Here is a 19,598-nt window from a genome sequence, read left to right on the forward strand (position 1 = left end):
GTCATCAAAACTATAAGCTGGAATTAGTCTCCAACGTGTTCATCAGTCAATAGAACACAGAATGCTGCCCTTTTCTTGTTTAAAACCACAGGGAGTGCATAAATGAGATCATGTTATAGCTAGGAGAAACTAACTTGCTAAACCCCAGTCCGTCTCCTAAACTCTCTCAACACATGGCACTTGGGCCATGTCCCTCCTCTTTTTCTCCATTGATAGTCCAACTGTAACATCGTTTCTTTCTACCCTTCTGGCTCCTGCCACCCACCATTCTCTTCCCACTCCCACTGAAACATGAACTAGTTAACTAGTTTATTCCAAGCACTATACTTGGCTGTGTTGTAATTCATTTAAGAATTCTCTTATCCAGAGTCTCCACAGGTGCTTATACTTTACTCTTGTTTGGCCACATTAGTGATATTCTTCACATACTAAGCGATTAAATAAGATGTCACAAACAACCTGTTATATATTCATAATAAAAATAAGGTATCAGGAGCAAAAAGAAAACCTGTGGGCTATTAGGGTTATTACTTTGGACCCTACAAGCCTCATTAATAAGACAATAAACTGATATTTAAATGAGAAATATTCAGTACATTAAGATGTTGAAAGCATTCAAAATGTGTCTAAGAGATGGTATCCGAAAAGCCACGGGCTTCTTCAATTCTTATTCCTACAAAATGATACGCAGCTCTGCACACACAAGCACACACACACACACACACACACACACACACACTAGTAGGATGGAGAGGGAGTGTGTGAGGATGGTGTCTCCCGACTCAGGAGATGGGGAACCCAGCGCACCATTATTGCGATGTAGTGCCGGTGTGGCAGAGGAAGGGGGCCGTCCATGCGCAGCATGTAGAACTGACTCCGCAGGAAAGACTCCAGGTACTGAGTGTGCAAACTCATGACCTGCGTGATGTTGTCCAGGCGACCGGAAGTAGAATATTCTTCCACGAGAAAGTTTGTACGTTCATCCACTGTGTTTCCTTGGACAACCTTAACAGTCAAGAAACACACAAAATGATTACTGAGAACTAACGTATCTTTTGTTTACCCAAACGACGCCACTATCGAAGCAAATGAATGTTCTCTTGATATGAACAGACACTGAAATTATGCAGTTGCTCAGACTAGAAACAGAAATTTAAAAAAAAAAGCACCACTCATTTTTGGCTCTGAGACAACCATTTATTAAACAACAAATGTCAAATTATCAAACATTATACACACAGTTATGAGGCTGGAGGAAAGAAGCTTCCATCTGCTGTGCCAGGCACATTAGGCAAAATTTTCAGGGCCCATTTGCCTGGCTATTATTACACCAATTTGTGGGGAGACAAAAGCAGTGGCATTTGATTCGTGTATTTACAATTTTATCTCAACAGCCTATAAAGATACTTAATGATATTATCTTAAGATAAATATTTTCAGTCTGATCTTTTGCTTGTTTTCATTCAATGTAAAATAAAAAGCTTCCTGAAGTTTTTTTTAGGGACAAAGGAAAACATGATAATTTGTAAAAAGGTGTTAATTGAAAAATTAATAAGGACACTAGAATACGGTCATTCCTGTTTTCAGCCTATTGTATTAATTACTACAAACAAGGTTGGTTATTAAAATGGACATCAAAAGAGCTTTCTCAATAATAGATGATTTTCTGTACCTTTATACATGACAGTTTGGGCGTCACACCGAGAACTGGCTAGGAAGGTACTAAGAGCTTATTAGCACCTTATAGAAGGGCCTGGCTCTGTGAGGATTAATGGACATGAGATGAATATTTCTATGATTGGTTCATTACTTATTGATATTTTAGAATTAGAATTCTAGACTTAAGAATATATTCCTCATTTTATTTTTTTATTTTTTATTTATTTTTAATGTTTTATTTATTTTTGAGACAGAGAGAGACAGAGCACGAGCTGGAAGGGGCAGAGAGACTGGGAGACACAGAATTGGAAGCAGGCTCCAGGCTCTGAGCAGTCAGCACACAGCCTGACACAGGGCTCGAACCCACAAACGTGAGATCATGACCTGAACTGAAGTCAGAAGCTTAACCGACTGAGCCACCCAGGTGCCCCTATATTCCTCATTTTAGATTCAAAATTAAATTCGAGCTCATGAGTCGAGCTAATAGCCCAGCCTGGTCTAGAATCCAGATTTTTCTAAAATCCAGGCTAATGGTCTTTATAAAGACCCATGCTGCTATTAGGCACTCTGTTTACTCTTTAGGGCTGGCTTCATGGTCTCTTCTGAAAAATAAGTGTGAATTACACAAAGGCACTATTGACTCAGGAAAATGTAATCCCAAAGGAAATACAATGTTTGAAAAGTCTGAACTGTGAGGAAAAGTTAATTACAATGGTGTAAAAAAGCAATTTCAGTTCAGCTAGTTAAAAAGCCATGTACACTTTCATTTGCCCATTTCCCCACATTTTGTCAACTGCAGGGACCAAGTGATGTGAACAACAGTAAGATCTGGGTCAACCATGTGTCATTAAAAAGAGAAGATTTGTTGGTTTTGTTTTGTTTTCCCCAGCAGAGTTTCTTTTGTTTAACTGATGCCGAAGACATTAAGAGATGCAATAGGTCTTGAAAACAGTGGTGGCTTCTGCCAACCAGATGACCTTCAGATACATAGCGTGAACCCAGTGGGTTCTGGAGGTCTTTATGTATATGAGGCAGTCACTCTGCCAAGAGCGGCCCCTACGCTGTCCCAAGAAAATGGGCCTCAACACAGCCGTTTTTCTAATGACTGGTCACCATCAAGATGAGCTAGAGATGCCGAGTTCTCCAAACAGTACTGTGAACTTTCCTTTAATCTTTCCATTCAAATGGTAAGGTCACTAAAAAAGCAAAATGAAGATGAAGAAAAACTGACACTGGCAATGGCCTGGCATATATCCTTTGAATTCTATTCTTCTCTTCTGTTTGGACAATCCCCTGCAGATAAGAGGTGCTCTGTAAAACTTTTTTGACTACTTTCAGAACAATATAGGAATAATGCTGGTGCTCTAAGACGAAGGTCTTTCCAGTAAATAGTCAATCAGCATTTACAATCATATTCAGTAAGTTAATAACTCCTTCATGCAGAGAAAAACTCCTCATTCAGTGGTTCTTAAACTCTTCTTAGCCCAAGTTTATGTCTGAGAGGCATCCAGGAGTCTAGGAAGTCCTGCACATTGCTATGATCATTCATTGAGATGTATATCCACAAAACAGGCACAAATCTTCTACTGGTTGTAATTTCCTTTGCATTATATTTTACAACCTCTCTTTTTTTGCATTTACCATCTTCACTCTCCACCCTCACCAAAGGTACAGATTATACAGATTGCATTGACATTCTGCCTGGAGACTCAGAACCAAAACAAACAAAAGAGTAGTTGCTAATGATGTAACAGCGTGTTTTGTTTAATAGGTTTAGTCGGGAAACTCATATTGTCATTTCAAAATATTTATTTTCTTAACATTTATATAACCTATAATCACCATGAACTGGTGGCCATTTAAAAACCCCAAAACTGGGGCGCCTGGGTGGCTCGTTGGTTAAGTGTCTGACTTCAGCTCAGGTCATGATCTCCTGGTCTGTTGGTTTGAGCCCTACATTGGGCTGACAGCTCGGAGCCTAGAGCCTACTTCTGATTCTGTGTCTCCTTCTCTCCTGCCCCTCCCCTGCTTGTGCTCTGTCTCTCAAAAGTAAGTAAACATTTAAAAAATTTTTTTAAATAAAAAATAAAAAAATAAAACCCCCCAAACCTCAGGTTAATATTAAACTTAATTAAAAAAGAAAAACTTCGTTACTGTTAGCTTTGTTCAGAAAAGTTATATCTGAAATCAAATATGGTAAAATTTAATTTTTCTAAACTTTAGTACAACTAAGTCTAAAATAAAAAGGCAGATTCTTATACACTTTTAAGTGACATTCAAAAGAAAATATCTCTGTGATTCTCTGACATATAAATAAGAAACAAGAGCAAAACAAAGATTTACACTTCCATATTAAAAATGGAAAGGAGGCGCCTGGGTGGCTCATTCGGTTGAGAATCCAATGCTTAATCTTGGCTCAGATCATGATCTCACAGTTAGTGAGATTGAGCCCTTTGTTGGGCTCTGTGCTGACAGTGTGGGGCCTGCTTAGGAGTCTCTCTCTCTATCTGTCCCTCCCCCCACTCCAAAATAAACTTAAAAAAGTATTTAAAAAAAAGGAAATGTTCTTTGAGATAATTAAGTCACTTTTTTGTGTGTCACACCCAACGTATTTTAACACAGATAAACTTACCTCCTTCTCTGGGATAAAGGCACTTGGTCCTCTTGTCAAGGGTGCAGATACTCTGATTCTTTTATCCTGTTTTTAAAACAGAAGTGTTATGTATTAATGATAACTTTCTAAGGAAAGTTAATCTGGTACAAATTTATTGCTGAGGTACTCAAACAAATTGAATAAATAAATAGAATTAGTAAAACCAAAATAAGGATTAAGTCTCAGATCAAAGAAAACCCAGCAATCACACTACTGGACATTTACCCAAAGAACACAAGAAGGCTAATTCAAAAGGATGCATGCACCCCAATGTTTACAGCACCATTATTTACAATAGCCAAGATATGGAAGCAGCCCCAGTGTCTATCCATTGATGAATGGACCAAAAAAAGTGAGATATTTCATTGTGTGTATATATGTAGATATATGTATACATACACACAATGGAATATTATTCAGCCATAAAAAAGGAAGGAACTTTTCCATTAGTGACACGTGAATAGATAGACCTTGAGGGTATTATGCCAAATGGCATACTTTAGACAATGATAAATACTGTATGATCTCACTACATGTGAAAACTAAATAATAAAACAAATGAACATACAAAACCAAACCAAACTCCTAGATAGAGAAAATCGATTGGTGACTACCAGAGGAGAGATGGGTGGAGAGGTATGCAAAGTGGTGAAGAAGATAAAGAGGTACTAACTTCCAGTTATAAAATGAGTAAGTCACAGGGATGCAACGTGCAGCATGGTGACTACAGTCAATAATACTATATAGCAAATTTGAAAGTTGCTAAGAAAGTAATTATTAAAAAGTTCTCATCACAAGACCAAAAAAATGTGGGACTCTGCATGGTGACAGATGGTAAGTAGACTTCAGCAATGTATGTGAGCGTCGAATCATTATGTTGTACACCTGAAACTAACATAATGCATGTCAAATGTACTTCAATACAAACCAAACAGGGACTATGCCATGGTTAAGAAAGATTATAAAGACTGTGTGGGAAATCAAATATGAGAACAGAGGTCTACTGGGAAAGGGTGTATTAAGCTTTAGGTGCCCCTAGGTCCTCCTCAAGAAACTTCTAAACTGAGGAAGCCACTGTAAACAGTTTCTTATCCAATGATGGCAATATCTATTTCAAGTGACCTCCTCTCCTGGCCACAGCAGACTAGACTAATCAACATTGAGGCTTCATGTGCAGCCTACGGGTGCCTTGATGCAAAAGTTCTGCCCAAGCAGAGCTGAGGGTAATTAGCTGGCCCAGTAAGATTCTAGTTACTAGACGTGGATGAAAGTAATGCACTCTGACAGAGAGAAGAGCAACAAAATAGCACACAGAAGCAAAGGCAGAGAACACAATAAGGAAGCATTAGAGTAGGCAACAATAGGATACCTGCTTTGAAGGAGAACAGCACTAGAGTTTCTATGAAGTCACTAGAGGAAAGTGGGCTCTCCTGTGTCTTTTTTTCTCCCTTCCTCCTGCCCTCTTTTTCCCTCCATGAGGTAACCAGAAACCTTTTTTATTCCTTACAATCAGAGAGCCTACCAAACACAAAACAAATTGGCAAAAGTAGGTAGCCAGGCATTCAATGAGTTTTGAAGAAGCTAATCAGATTCTGGGATGGACGCAGGGCGTATCGGGGAAGCGAAACAGAAAGGGTCCCTGCCCTCATGAGTCTGGCGCACAATCCCCATCAATATTCAGAATCGTATCAGAATAAATATATTATATAATGATCATCTAAACCTGCTCAAGTTTCAGAAAGGCATCTAGTTGTATATAACAAGTAATGACAAATATATCTTAGTCTACTGGTCAAATACACTAGAGGACTCTATGTAAAAAAGGAGTAATTTAGAATTTTTAATATTGTCATTTCCTGTCTACATCAACCACAATCTAGTTTTACCCAGAGAAATAATTTAAAAGAAAATAACAGGCTTCTTCCCTCTACTAGCCTCTGTAAACTACAGAAAACAAAACTTCAAATACCCTCTTTATAATACAGCCTAATGCAGTCATACATGAAAAGCAATTTCCTTGATGAATAATCATTTCAAATGAAAAAAGCAGTGAAGAGACTGTGAGGACCAATCACAGGTTTGAAGAGGAAAATGCCAATGGAGAGATAAGTGGAGGTTTTTATGTCATTTATGAATAACATATAAAATTCAAAGAAAATATAGGGAAGGAAAAATAAGCTAAAAGTGTACAAAGGGACTTTGGGAGACAAGGAATGCTTTATTACTAATATAACTGGTTTATAAAAATCACTATGTGATACATTTATCAACTGCATCTCCCTCTGCATTTCTGAAATTGTTATTTTGCCCACAAAATATTTTCTGGAACAGCAGATGTTTAAATCAGAAATATATCTTCATTACATGTGGAACCGCATGCTGCTGCACTTAAAAAGAATGTAGCATCTCTCAGTTTTGGCCATTTGATAAGAAGCAGCTGAAAACTTCATTTGCTCATTTAGTCAGCAAACATGCATTGAGCATATACAATATGCTAGGGACAGCGGGGACACACATAAGGGTTAGTCCGGCAGAAATGCATACAACTACGGCATATGACGACAGATCCCAGAGCAAGGATGTGGGAAGACATCATTTTAGTAATTACAACTTGGTCATTTTCCTTTTGTAGAACATTAAGTTATGCACCGCTTTCACTATTATAAATAATGCTATCACAGAGAGATTTGGGGGGCAGATTTTGTGATATTTAGGGTAGGTTCTTTAGGAAGAATTGTGGATGTGTATTTACTGGGTTTGAGATCATAAATATCTTCAAAGCTCTGGTTGCACACTGCAAAGATGCTAACAAAAATGTTTTACCAAGTGGAGCCTGGGTGGCTGTCAGTAAGGCCAAAGGGCTCTGTGCTCACAGAGCAAAGTCTGCTTGGGACTCTCTCCCCTCACTGTGCCCCTCCCCTGCTCACACTCTCCCTATGTGGCAAAAATAAACTTAATATAACAACAACAACAAATGTCCAGGACTGACTTCCTACCTCATTCATACCCCGACTAACTTTTCTGAAGTCCCTAGTCCTGTGTTGCCTTGTAAGGTAGTTATCAGCCACATGTGACTACATCTAAATTAATTAAAACTAAAATAAAAAAGTTACAAGTACGGTTCCTCAATCACGCTAGTCACACTTCATGCGCTCACCAGCTGCATGTGCCCATGGCTACCGTAAAGGACAGTGCGGACATTCCTGGTGCCAATGCAGAAGGTTCTACCAGATAGCATGCTCTAGAATCTTCTTTTTTTTTTTTTAAATCACATCTTACTTAGGCATTTTTAATGTCTTTTTGAAATGATAAATGATTTCTCTGTTGAGCTGTTTGATGATCACACCTCCTCAATCCCATAACCAAGCATTTTAACATAATGGCAGAAATGCTCTCAACCAAATTAGGAGTGAATCCAGATAAGGAGAATTCAGGAAAAACAAACAACATTGGCCAGTTCCAAAATTGTTGTTTCAATTTCTGTTCATATTACATACAATCTCCAGAAAAACAAAAATTGTTTCTCCCTTTCAAAAAATGTTTCAACAGAAACACATGACATGATATCTACCTTCTTAACAAATCAGCTACAGTATTGTCAACTGTAAGTACAAGCAGATGTCTAGGACTTTTTCTCTTGTGTAATTGAAACGATATACCCATTGAACAACACCACTTTTCCCCCACCCCCCAGCTCTTGGCAACCACTACTTTTGTTCTTTTTATGTAAGCCCGCTCTTCAGATCCCCGCTGAGATGCTCCTTACATAATGGCCAGCTTTCTTGCCCCCTCCTTGCACAATTCAGATCTGTCTCCTGTGCGGTTCCACCCTCGGTTGCTTCTGTAATGCCAGACCACCTGATCTACCTAGTCTTTGACCATTTTTACACTTTTCCTAGACATCCTCTGCATTTCTTTCATGAATATTCATTCTCTCAAGTGAGTGTTCTCTTCCAGGGCTTATATCTTCCTTACATAAAACAAAATTTACCGAATGGTGTGACAGTCCCTGTACGGGGGAGAGGAGGGTGGAGGGAAAAGTACATGTTGAATGAAAATGAACAAGCCATTCAGATGACTCCTGAGTCTTGTACCGGCTTGGAGCTAGCTCTTCTCTGCCCTTCAGTCTGGCTTTGGGACATTCTGAACCCAAATAGTTTATACTATTTGCACCTTAAAACCAAGTTTAAAACTAGAAGCCCACTGTCCCTTCTTACTTTCCTGTCTGAGTCATGAAATCACTGCAACGCACCAGTAGCCCTGGCTCCGATTCGGTTATCTTTGACTCTTCATCCTAGGAGTCCGCATTCAAACACTCGCCAAATCCTATAACTGCCTTTTCCCAACTAAATCTTTAAGTCATCCTCTCCACAGACCCTCCTCAGCCGTAAGAGTTGAGAAATAGTTTCCTCTCACAACTGAGAATATGTCACGTCGAGGTCTTAGCTTTCTCTTGTCAGGAGGCTTTGAGAACATAACACATAAAAAATGCAAAGCACAGGGGCACCTGGGGGGCTCAGCCAGTTAAACATCTGACTCTTGATATCAGCTCAGGTCATGATCTCACAGTTCATGAGTTCGAGCCCTGCATCCAGCCCCAGGTCCAACCTGGCATCGAGCCCCTATGCTGACAGTACCAGCACGGAGACTGCCTGGGATTCTCTGTCTCTCTCTCTCAAAAATAAACATTTTTTAAAAATGCAAAGCACAGTACAAAATAAGGTCCTACTTTTATTTTTCTTCTGCCAATTTCCCCTAATGTAAAATAAAACACCCAAACTAGAACAGCTATATTTTCTCAATAGATGCTGCTCTAGAAGAAGGATTCAAGGGTTGTTGTAGAAGTGAAAGTCACCTGCAGCTGCATTAATTTTGAAAAGAACAGTGCCACATTTTCCTCTTTCTAAGTATAAAGCTAGTATCTTATTCTGCAGAAACAAATGGTCTTGTTTGTCCTAGCAATTTTTCTGTGGTGGCCTTGTTTTGTTTCTACAAACATCTAAAATCCCAGGGCACCTGTCTGGCTCAGTTGGTGGAGCATGTGACTCTTGATCTTGGGGTTGTGGGTTCAAACCCCACGTTGGGTGTAAAAAAATAAATAAATTTAAAGACAGTCTAAAACCCCCAAACAAGTCCTTAAAGGTTTTGAAGCTGCACTGTCCATTACAGCAGCCACTAGTCACACGTAGCAGTTTAAATTTAAGTTAACATTAAATAAAGTTGAAATTTGGTGCCTTAATTGCACTGGCCCCATCTGAAGGTGTACAATAATCACATGTGGCTAATGGGTGTCATGCTGTACAATGCCAATCTAGATTTTTCTAATCACTGTTAAAGGGTCTATGGTACAGCATTGCTGCATGCATCAATTAGTCTTGATTTTAGCAACTGGGATGTTGCAAAAATACAAAGTGGTTAAAATTTCAGGAACGAACATAAGCATTAATAAACACACGTTGTGTGGTACAGTCACCTTATGGAAATCAAATAAAAGTTGATTTGCATATTAAAACTGGAAAACCAACAAATTAACGGCAGAAAAGTTGGAAGATCCCGTTCTTTGGAGTCTTAATTTGATGACAGTGTTCAAACTGCTAAATAAAAAGAAGAAAGTCTCTAAAACACTGACTTTAGTGTTAAAAAATCAAAGGGTATAGAAAATTTGAAGAAATTTTAGACAACAGTAAATACAATTTTGCTTTGCTTTCAAATGTCTTAGCAGTCACAGGATTTGTTTACATATTTTTCCACAAAACTCTGTAATTTCAATCAAGAAAAAAACTAGTTTATAACTAGAAACTGACAGTCTCTCTGTCAGTTCTATGTGTTTTAAGATTGTTTTACAAGGGTTTTAAGGTCAAGAATGCTACCATAAGGAAAGGTTTTTTTTTTTTTAGATATGTCATTATAGCTGAAAGAAATCATGCTTGACATTTACCAGCAGATATTATGCTTATTAAGTAATAATCTGCTACAAAATACTGAAAGGATGAAGATTAATTATATTTAGAAAGCTGCTTCTTTTGACATGTAACAGCGAAGCAATTTACCAGATAACTTTATATATATAAATTAATACCAATAGAAAATTAAGACACTTGGAAGTTAGGAATTTTTAAAATAATGAGTGTTTAGAGGTAATCAACAAATTACTTGGCCCTAAAAATCTGATAAACCAGGGGAATTAATTTCTGCACTTCCTGCTCCTAAATACTTTAAATTAAATTTAATTTTTACCTATCTCACCAGTTTATAATAGAAAAGCAAAAGACATATACATTCTATTTATTAAAATGTAAAAATTGCTTATGAATGTATCTCTATAGGACAGAAAAATAGTGAGTAATATGTAGAATTAATTTTTTTACATAGAGACACTTAAAGAAGAGGTTTTGGGTTTTTTTTTAGTATCTTCAACATATAAAAATTACAGCAGGAGCACCTGGTGGCTCAGGCAGGTAGGTGTCTGACTCTTGATCTCAGCTCAGGTCATGATCTCACAGTCTGTGAGATTGAGCCCTGTGTCAGGCTTGCACTGACAGCCAGAGCCTGCTTGGGATTCTCTGTCTCCTTCTCTCTCTCTCTCTCTCTGCCCACCCCTGTTCGTTCTTTTTCTCTCTCAAAATTAATAAGTGAACTTAATTAAGAAAATTAAAAATGATGGCAAAGCAGAGACTTGACTCTCTGGAGCATACTAATCCCACAGTTTTTAAAGGTATCCTGAGAAGGTAGTTTAATACCTTCAACATTCTTTTTTTTTTTTTTAAACACATGACAGTGACAAAACATCTTACATATGAAACACATGTCCCAAACAAAGTTTTTAAGTGTGACTATAAGAAAGCCAACTGCAATTATCAGTATAAATAGTACATTTCGGTTGTTGAATCTCCTTTTTTTACAGATGTTTCACTTTGGCACAAACCACTGCTAAAAGGACAGAGATGGGCAGGTGGCTCGATGCTATGAAATAATGCTGATGCCATCTTTTTATTCCTTGGCAGACAATTTCAGGAATAATGGCTGGCTTTATAGAAATTGATGACATTACATATTTCAGAGGAAAAGGGCAAATGGAGAGGAAGACAGATAAAAACTCTCTCTGTCCATACCTTAGTGAGGAAAGAACAGGCTTCAAGATGAACTATAATAGAATGATAATTTTATGGTGAACTCAAATTTAAATTTCTGTAATGACCTGGAATACACCTTATATTCCCACCACCCCAAATGGTATAAAGGCAATTTAACAAATGGTGACTTCTCCTACATTAGATTAAAATATGTATTAGCCTTCATGATATTATAATAACGGAGATCTAAGGTTACTTTGTGAGAAAAGATATGGAAGCAGAAAATGGCAATCCCATCAAGGGAGAAAATCCCACCAACATCTCTCCTATTCCTTGGAGCTGGGGTGGTACAAAGAACCACTGGGCACCAGGACCCCAGCCAGGCATCGTAGGGTGTGGCAGAAATGCAGACACTCCAAAGAACACTTCAAATTCCCCTTCACAGGTTGGGTATCCTGCCTCATTCTCAGGGCCTGGGCCCAGGAGTGGACTCCTTTGAACTGATCTAGTAAAACAAAGTCTATCAAGGCCTTCCTGCAACAGTAGCTCTGATCCTGGATAGAATCACTGGATGAACAATGGAAAGACTTTGTTGACTGTGAACTTCAGCATTAACAACACACACTGACCAAAATTTTAACTTGCAATCTCATAACACTTCCACCAAAAGCAATGCACTCATCAAGTGTATTTGCTTCAGTGATGTCTGTACCTCCTTCTACACCTACTAGGCTGTCCGCTCCAGGTGGGCCCAGAAAGGGCCTCATTCATCTTTGAGGATTTCATCTTAATATACTATCTGGTTGAGGGAAATGTCTGGTCCATTTCTGGAAGTTTGATGTAAGGATCATTTAAGTAACAGTATTTATCTATTTCATTTTCAAAAACGGAGCTCCAGGAAATAACGAGACACTGTGATTAAGCAATTCTCATAAAAAAATTAAAAAACCTTGGTGTGCCAAAGTAGTGGGAACCGTTTGGTAACTTTGTTTTACCAACTGTGGGCCTAAAGACAGACAAACTCACCTACTATTATTACTCATCCAGTATTATTTATCACTAGCAAAAATCAGTAATAACTGGTACTGTAGCAGATGTATTTAAGTATGCAAAGATGAATGTCTCATCCCACCAATAATTAAACATGTATATCCATATAGCAAACGGTAGCTAATGAGTTAAATTTGCACTGCAGAATAGCTGAATTTCTAAATGAAAAAATTTCTAAATGTTGGCTAGTACAAAATCTCTTACATTTTACTCATTAGAACACACGGTGAACACCTGTGCAAAGTGCAGGCAAGTTTTTCTATTTTCATCCTGACTACGGAACAGCAAACTTATAAAAACAAAAGGACCACGAGCAAGTACCCTGTACAACCACAGAGTGGCACAAATTTGCAAAGGTGGAATTAAGGACAAATCTGAAGCTAGGAGAGTCTTTAAACTGCACAAGTAACAGCATACTGCTAGGTAATCCTTTAAACTGGAAGTAAATCTAAAATCATGTTCAAGTCCAAGGCCATCCAGAGGCAAGCAGCAAAGAGCACACCTCCTTTTCCACGTTCCATGTAATGCCACAGAGTAGCAGAAATCTATCAAGTTAGATTTATCCATAAATTAAAAATCAACAGTTCTAATATAGCAAGTCTTTTCTGTATTCTGTTGAATTTAGATATATTTGAACCAGCATTCCCTAAGACACTGCCTTCCCTTTTACGTATCTATTGAAAGTCTACCCATTCCTTGAGGTGTTGAAACACAGCTCAAATATTGTCTCTTTTGGGCTCCCCTCCATTCCTACCAATTCCCAAGCTCTGCTATGAATTTAAACCTATTCTTCTTAAGATTCACTATTTTGTTTCTCTTATAGGTATTAATGTATATCATTATCTTATTACTCCTCTCAAATAATAAATAAGCGTCTTAAAGAGCAGGATCAATTTCTGATACAATATCTGTAGTATTACAGCACACCAACACGAAAATAATAGGTATTCATACATTTGTTGAACTGAACTAAGGAGACAGGAGTCTGGTACAGCCTCTTCCATCTTTTTTCTCTTTCTTCAACAGGGCAACAAGAGCATCCTATGACCTTGAGGTCATTCCTGCATTCTTACTGAGAAACAACAAGAAGTTAAACTAATAAACACAGTGTTGGGTATCAATCCATTATCTTCCTTGTACCCTCTGGTTCCCTATATGACACTTCCCCCACTTGTTTATTTTCTTATATTGATAAAACAAGCAATATCTGTAATTTCCTATAATTTGTAATATTTTCTAGAAATCAGTAATAATATTATTATATGCTGTGACACTAATCTTGAATGACAGTGGCTTATATAGAAGTTTTTTAGTGTTGAGCACTTTTTTAAAGAGACGCACGACTATGAAATATATGTGCTGAATACGCTATTAAAATTTTGGGCTAAAGCCCAAGAAAATGAGGAGAGAGAGAGGTGCCTGGGTGGCTTGGTCAGTTGACATCTGGGTGGGCTCAGTCAGTTAAGCATCCAACTCTTGATTTCAGCTCAGGTCATGATCCAGAGTTATGGGATGGAGCCCTGTGTGGAGTCTGCTTGAGATTCTCTGGCTCTCAAAAAAATAAAAAGTAAATAAAATAAATGAAAAAAATAAAAGATATCATTAAGAAAGAAAGAAAATGAAGAGAGAGCTATTACTCTTTGTATCTGAAAAAATGCAAATCCCATAATAACTGCCTAACTCAATACTTCCCTATTAACATGTAGACAATATACTTTTCTACCTTTAATTATAGGATCTCTCTGCAAGTCCCTCAAAAGTATGAAGAGCTTTACTTCTCTACAAATACTTTTTAAAGTTTTGTATTGTGTAATAATAAAAACTCTTCTTGATTTTAGATTTACAATTAAAATTATGTCCTAATTAGATTAAAATAAATTAAAATTGGGAGTTTTAGAAAGACTCCTATTAGAGACAAGTATAGTTACATAATATTCTGATGACAATCAGTATATGGTTGATAGTACAAGTCTTTTGGAAAAACAAAAAAAAATGTACTGTGAATGTAGTTCCTTTGGTATATGAGGGAAACATTGTTTTTTTTTTTTGTTTTAACGTTCACTGATTTATTTTGAGAGAGAGAGAGAGCAAGCAGGAGAGGGGCAGAGAGAGAAGGAGAGTCCCAATCAGGTTCTACACTGTCAGCACAGAGCCTGATGCTGGGCTCAATCCTACAAACCATGAGATCTAAAACTGAGCTGAAACTAAGAGTCAGATGCTTAATCTACTGAGCCCCCCAGGTGCCTTAATGGAAACATAGTTTTAAATCAAACTTCTTTTTTTTTTTTTAATTTTTAATGCTTTTTATTTATTTTTGAGAGAGAGAGAGAGAATGCCGTCAGGGGAGGGTCAGAGAGAGAGGGAGACACAGAATCTGAAGACAGGCTCCAGTCTCTGAGCTAGCAGTCAGCGCAGAGCCTGACACGGGGCTCGAACCCATGAACTGTGAGATCATGACCTGAGCCGAAGCCAGACGCTTAACCAACTGAGCCACCCAGGCGCCCCTAAATCAAACTTCTATACTCAGCATCTACTGCCTAGGTTGTAAGAAAATCAAAAGGCCTTTACCTTACCCTACTAGAGCACAAAATGCCAAGCCAGTTTCCCGATCTTTCAAGCCACAATGATTAACAAAATACAGATCACTTGCTTAGCTTAGAGGAATAAAGGAAGAAAACATTCCAGTTGATTTATAGAGATTCACAAAAAGTAAGCATTTTAACCACTTGAAAACCAATACTTCTTTACACACTGAGTAGTCAAAAATAACAAGAACTCATGCTCTACTTTGAACTGAGAAAGTACCCTTCACCCAGCCTTCCAGGAACACAACAGCTGAGCCAATTAAAGTATGCTTGGTTTTACACTGAATTATATTCAACTTCAGTTTTTATGAAATTTAGAAGAAAAATGGAAGTGTTTGATTAGTTTTGAAAAGAACTGTTCTGTTTTAATTTTTGCTCAGCATAGAAAATCTGATTTGTAAATTCTCCATTAACTGCATTTCTGTTCTAACTTGTCAACCTCTAGGTCTATAAACAGAGAACTACAAAACTGTGCTTTAATATATACAAGGGGAGCTTAACACCCATCATAATTACAATAAAAACCATTCATTATTATGCTCATTTAAATGGATGGTTCACTAACTTTCTGATGTCAGGACCTCTTTATGTTTAAATTATTGACCCCAAATATAAGTAATATCTATCAATAATCACCATTTAAGAAATTAAACCAAAGAATATTTCAAAAATTTATTTATTTACATTTAAAAGTAAAAACAGAAGTAATACACCCATTACATGTTAACACAGATGAGGTTTTTGGAAACTATAAACAACAACAACAACAAAATTACTGTGAAGAGAAGCATTATTTTACATTTGTGCAAATGTCTGGCTTAATTAAAAAGAATTAGAATCTTATATTTGCTTCTGCATTCAAAATGTTGCTATCTTGTGCAGTGATTGTACAACATGAGTAAAATCTAGCCTCACAAAGATGTATTTGTAAAAAGGAGGCATATTTTAATAGTCACATAATTTTGCACATTCTTGGGTACTACACTAAAACTGGACAAATGGTAGCTTTTAAAAGTTTGTTGCAATGTTAAATCTGAAGCCTTAAACGCCACTGGCTTATGTTGTACTTTGAATAGACCATTTACCCTCTTATGCTTCTGTAATGTTAACCACTGGTCATTTAGAAAGTATTGGCTCCCTGAGCTTTGCAGGTTTTTAAAATATTGACACATTTAATACAACATTAAAAATAAAATGTGTTAATACCACCACTGATCACATCAGAAACATGTGCAAGTACTGGGAAGCAGTCAAGCTCATGGTAAAGGATACCAGTTTTCTAAAATTCTTTTCTCATGAAAGCTGAAATTCAATCAGTTGTTCGCCTTAAAGTGGCAGGCTCACTTTGGTCATTTTTGTGAAAATGTCCACCAAATACCCAAATCTGAAACCATGGTTATCAGTCATCCTTTCATGTAAAAACGGTGCTCAATAAAATGACTAGTGTGGCTCACAACTCAGTCACAATTGTTTGCTTTGAGACAACCACTATGCTCTGGCAAGCCGGAAAGCTTCACACATATTTTCTCCTCTGAAACAGAGACTTACAAAGCTAAGTATTCAATGGTCAAGATTTAATAAGATGTGTAATCTCTACTGTCTCATCAAGATTATTCTTGAGTGAAATTGACTTCTCTACTGTGAATACTGGGTGGTGAGGAAAACAGGGTTACCATTACCATGTGATGTCACTGCTCTGACGTGTGCTAAGGTCTAGAGGTCCACAGATTGCACTTTGGGAACCACTGATTGAAATAAATGTTCCCAATACACTCTTGTCTCTCTTTTAATTATGTATCCTTGTAAATGGTTTCAGTCATTCACAAAAGGATTGCTACATTTAACCTTCATATTAAGACAAAGTATTAAGAAACTCTTAAGAACAATTATGATGATTTGTTTTTCTCATTACTACATGGTCACAGAACTTCTATGGAAGAGTTCATTTTCTTAATTGTAAAACATTCAATCACAAATGACCAAGGCAAACCCTGTGGAAGAAGCACAATTTAGGAGGGGTGCTATCTCTACCAAATAGTATATTTCTATAAGTAAGAGTTGTGTTGGCATATGAACACATTCACAAACCAGTGAACTTTCCTAATTATGACTCAAAATCCAGAAGAAATAAAAAATTCGGTAAATCAACCACACATGTACACACACATATGCATGTGTACATACACACACACATACCTTTTGCATGCTACCGAAGTACCTGAAGCAAAATCAGATGGCAATTCCTTGCAACTTCATACAGATAATAGTTAATTCTCTAATTGCATAATGAGCTCCTAAAAATCAAGAGGAAACAACCAAAACCAAATTTAAAAAATGGACAAAGAATGAGCATTAAGGGAAGAAATTGTGTTGACTCATAAAAGAGTAAAGCAAATCTACTTCGTATATCAGATTGGCAAAAATCCAAGTTAGGCAACAAAGTATTTATTGACAACACTATAAGGGAAAAGACACTCTCAAAACTTGTGGGAATGCCAAAATCAAACAATTCTCATGTACAGGAATTTGACAACATCTGGAAAAATTACATATGCATTTATCCTTTGACCCAGCAATCTCACTTCTAAGAATCTATCCCATTGATACAGCCATTAAAAAGGATTAGGAAAATGTCTATGTACAAAAAGTAACTTGAACCCGAATCTAATCAAGCTTTGAGTCCAAACTTCAAATTAACAGGAAATAGAGGGTTAGAGGCACACTTAAAAGATAACATAAGGAAACACAGAAAAATATCCAGATTATGAAATATTCTATAGACAACTGACCAACTGTTTAAAGGCATGAAAAACAACAGCAGCAAAAGAGGAGAGACTACTCTTAAGTGAGACTTCAAAGACATAGCTAATTCAGAAAATGTCAACTCTAAAGACATGAAACAATGGGAGGAAATTGAATACGATGAAATATTACATGATATCAAGCAAGTACTGCCAATGTTGTTAGGTGTGATGTCCCCACTGTATAAGAATATAGTCATATATTTTAGAAATGCATACTAATGAAGCAAGGGTAAAAAAAATGGGTTTTGAGATTTAATTTAAATTACTTCGGTAACAATAACAACACCAGATTGATAAAGTTAAAGTGGCAAAATCTCACCAATATTGAATTTGGCAACGGCTTTTGGAGGTTCAGTGTGCTATTTTTTCTGCTTTTGTACAGCTTAACATTTTTATGATTTTCTTAATGGTGCCCAGCAGTGCACCTGACATGTAACAGGTGTTTACTAAATGGCAATTATTAATATAAGTTGTGGTAACTTATACTACAACTTGAAGAAAAAATGTGTTATGTATATTCAAACCTTACTAAGATTAAAGTTAAACATGGTAACTTTTATAAAGAACTATTAATTTGTTCAACAGATGTTTTCTTTTTAAAAGGCTGTTATTTAGAAGGGCTTGGGCTGAGTACTGGGAGTACAGAGATAAAGCGTAAGTGCTGACCTCAAGGAAACATCAGGTAAATAAATATGAACATACAATTACAATAGACGTTAGGAGCTATAGCGGAGGAACAGTTAGCTCTGCCTGCAAGAGGGTGGATCAAAAAAGGTTTCCCGATGGGATACATCTCTAGGAAGGAATAGAAATGTTTCGGGCCACCTAGAAAACAGATGGGTATATGTGGGTACAACATCCCAGGTAAAAGGAATGGAAAACGTACAGCCAGGACATGGCTGGGGAACTATATGCTGTTGTACATTATCCCTGAAGGATTCTCTGAGGGATTAAGGCTAGAGACATAGGCAAGAGTCATACCATGAATGCCATACCAAAGAGTTTAGGACTTTATAAAAAGAACAGATGATACTAAACAGATTATACTTATCTTTTAAGAAAACATTTCTGACATTGATTCGAAAATGGACTGGTGGAGGGGAGGCTGGAGAACAGAATACGTGTTAGAGGGCTACTAGGATTTCTAGGAGAGAAGACTTGGGTTAAGCAAGCAGTAAGGATTAAGAAAAGGCATTCTGGGGAGAGCTTCTTAGAAGACAGAATAAATGCATTGACTAGATACGAGGGAAGGTAGTGAGAAAAGTCTAGGCTGCCTCACAGAATGTGAACTGGATGCCTGAATAGATGGATAAATGGTCACACCAATGGATAAAAAAGAAATTGAAAGAAGGAGGCATCTTGGATTTAGGTTGACTCTAACAATCCTGAGATAGAAGTTTACCAAATAGGTGTACGGAAGGATACGTGTTTCATGGAGATGAGACTGCTGGCAAGAGTGAAGTGTTTCATTATTTTCATCCACACTTAAGGACCCGCACTTCCAGGATGCCTGGATGGCACAGTCAGCTGAGCATCTGACTCTTGATCTTGGTTTAGGTCATGATCCCAGGGTCTTGAGATTGAGGCCCACATTGGGCTCTGTGGTGAGTATGGAGTCTGCTTAGGATTCTCTAATTTACCCAAGAGAGACAGAAATGCTGATGCATAGGAGCACATGTACCCCAATGTTCATAGCAGCAATGTCAACAATAGCCAAAACATGGAAGGAGCCTAAATGTCCATCACCTGATGAATGGATCAAGAAGATGTGGTA

The 19,598-nt window shown here is 37.4% G+C and overlaps 1 protein-coding gene across 1 annotated transcript in view; it reads right to left on the reverse strand.

Moving 5' to 3' along the window:
- SESN3 (sestrin 3) overlaps window positions 1-19,598 on the reverse strand; it is a 72,247-nt gene that overhangs the window by 24,803 nt on the left and 27,846 nt on the right. Inside the window, exons 2-3 of the mRNA XM_029956598.1 lie at window positions 4,292-4,357; window positions 808-1,005 (exon numbers count right to left, since the gene is read on the reverse strand). Coding sequence (XP_029812458.1) covers window positions 808-1,005; window positions 4,292-4,357 — 264 coding nt within the window. The remainder of the gene's footprint in view (window positions 1-807; window positions 1,006-4,291; window positions 4,358-19,598) is intronic.

This window comes from Suricata suricatta, chromosome 11, assembly GCF_006229205.1.
Source record: "Suricata suricatta isolate VVHF042 chromosome 11, meerkat_22Aug2017_6uvM2_HiC, whole genome shotgun sequence".
NCBI classification, from domain to species: Eukaryota; Metazoa; Chordata; class Mammalia; order Carnivora; family Herpestidae; genus Suricata; species Suricata suricatta.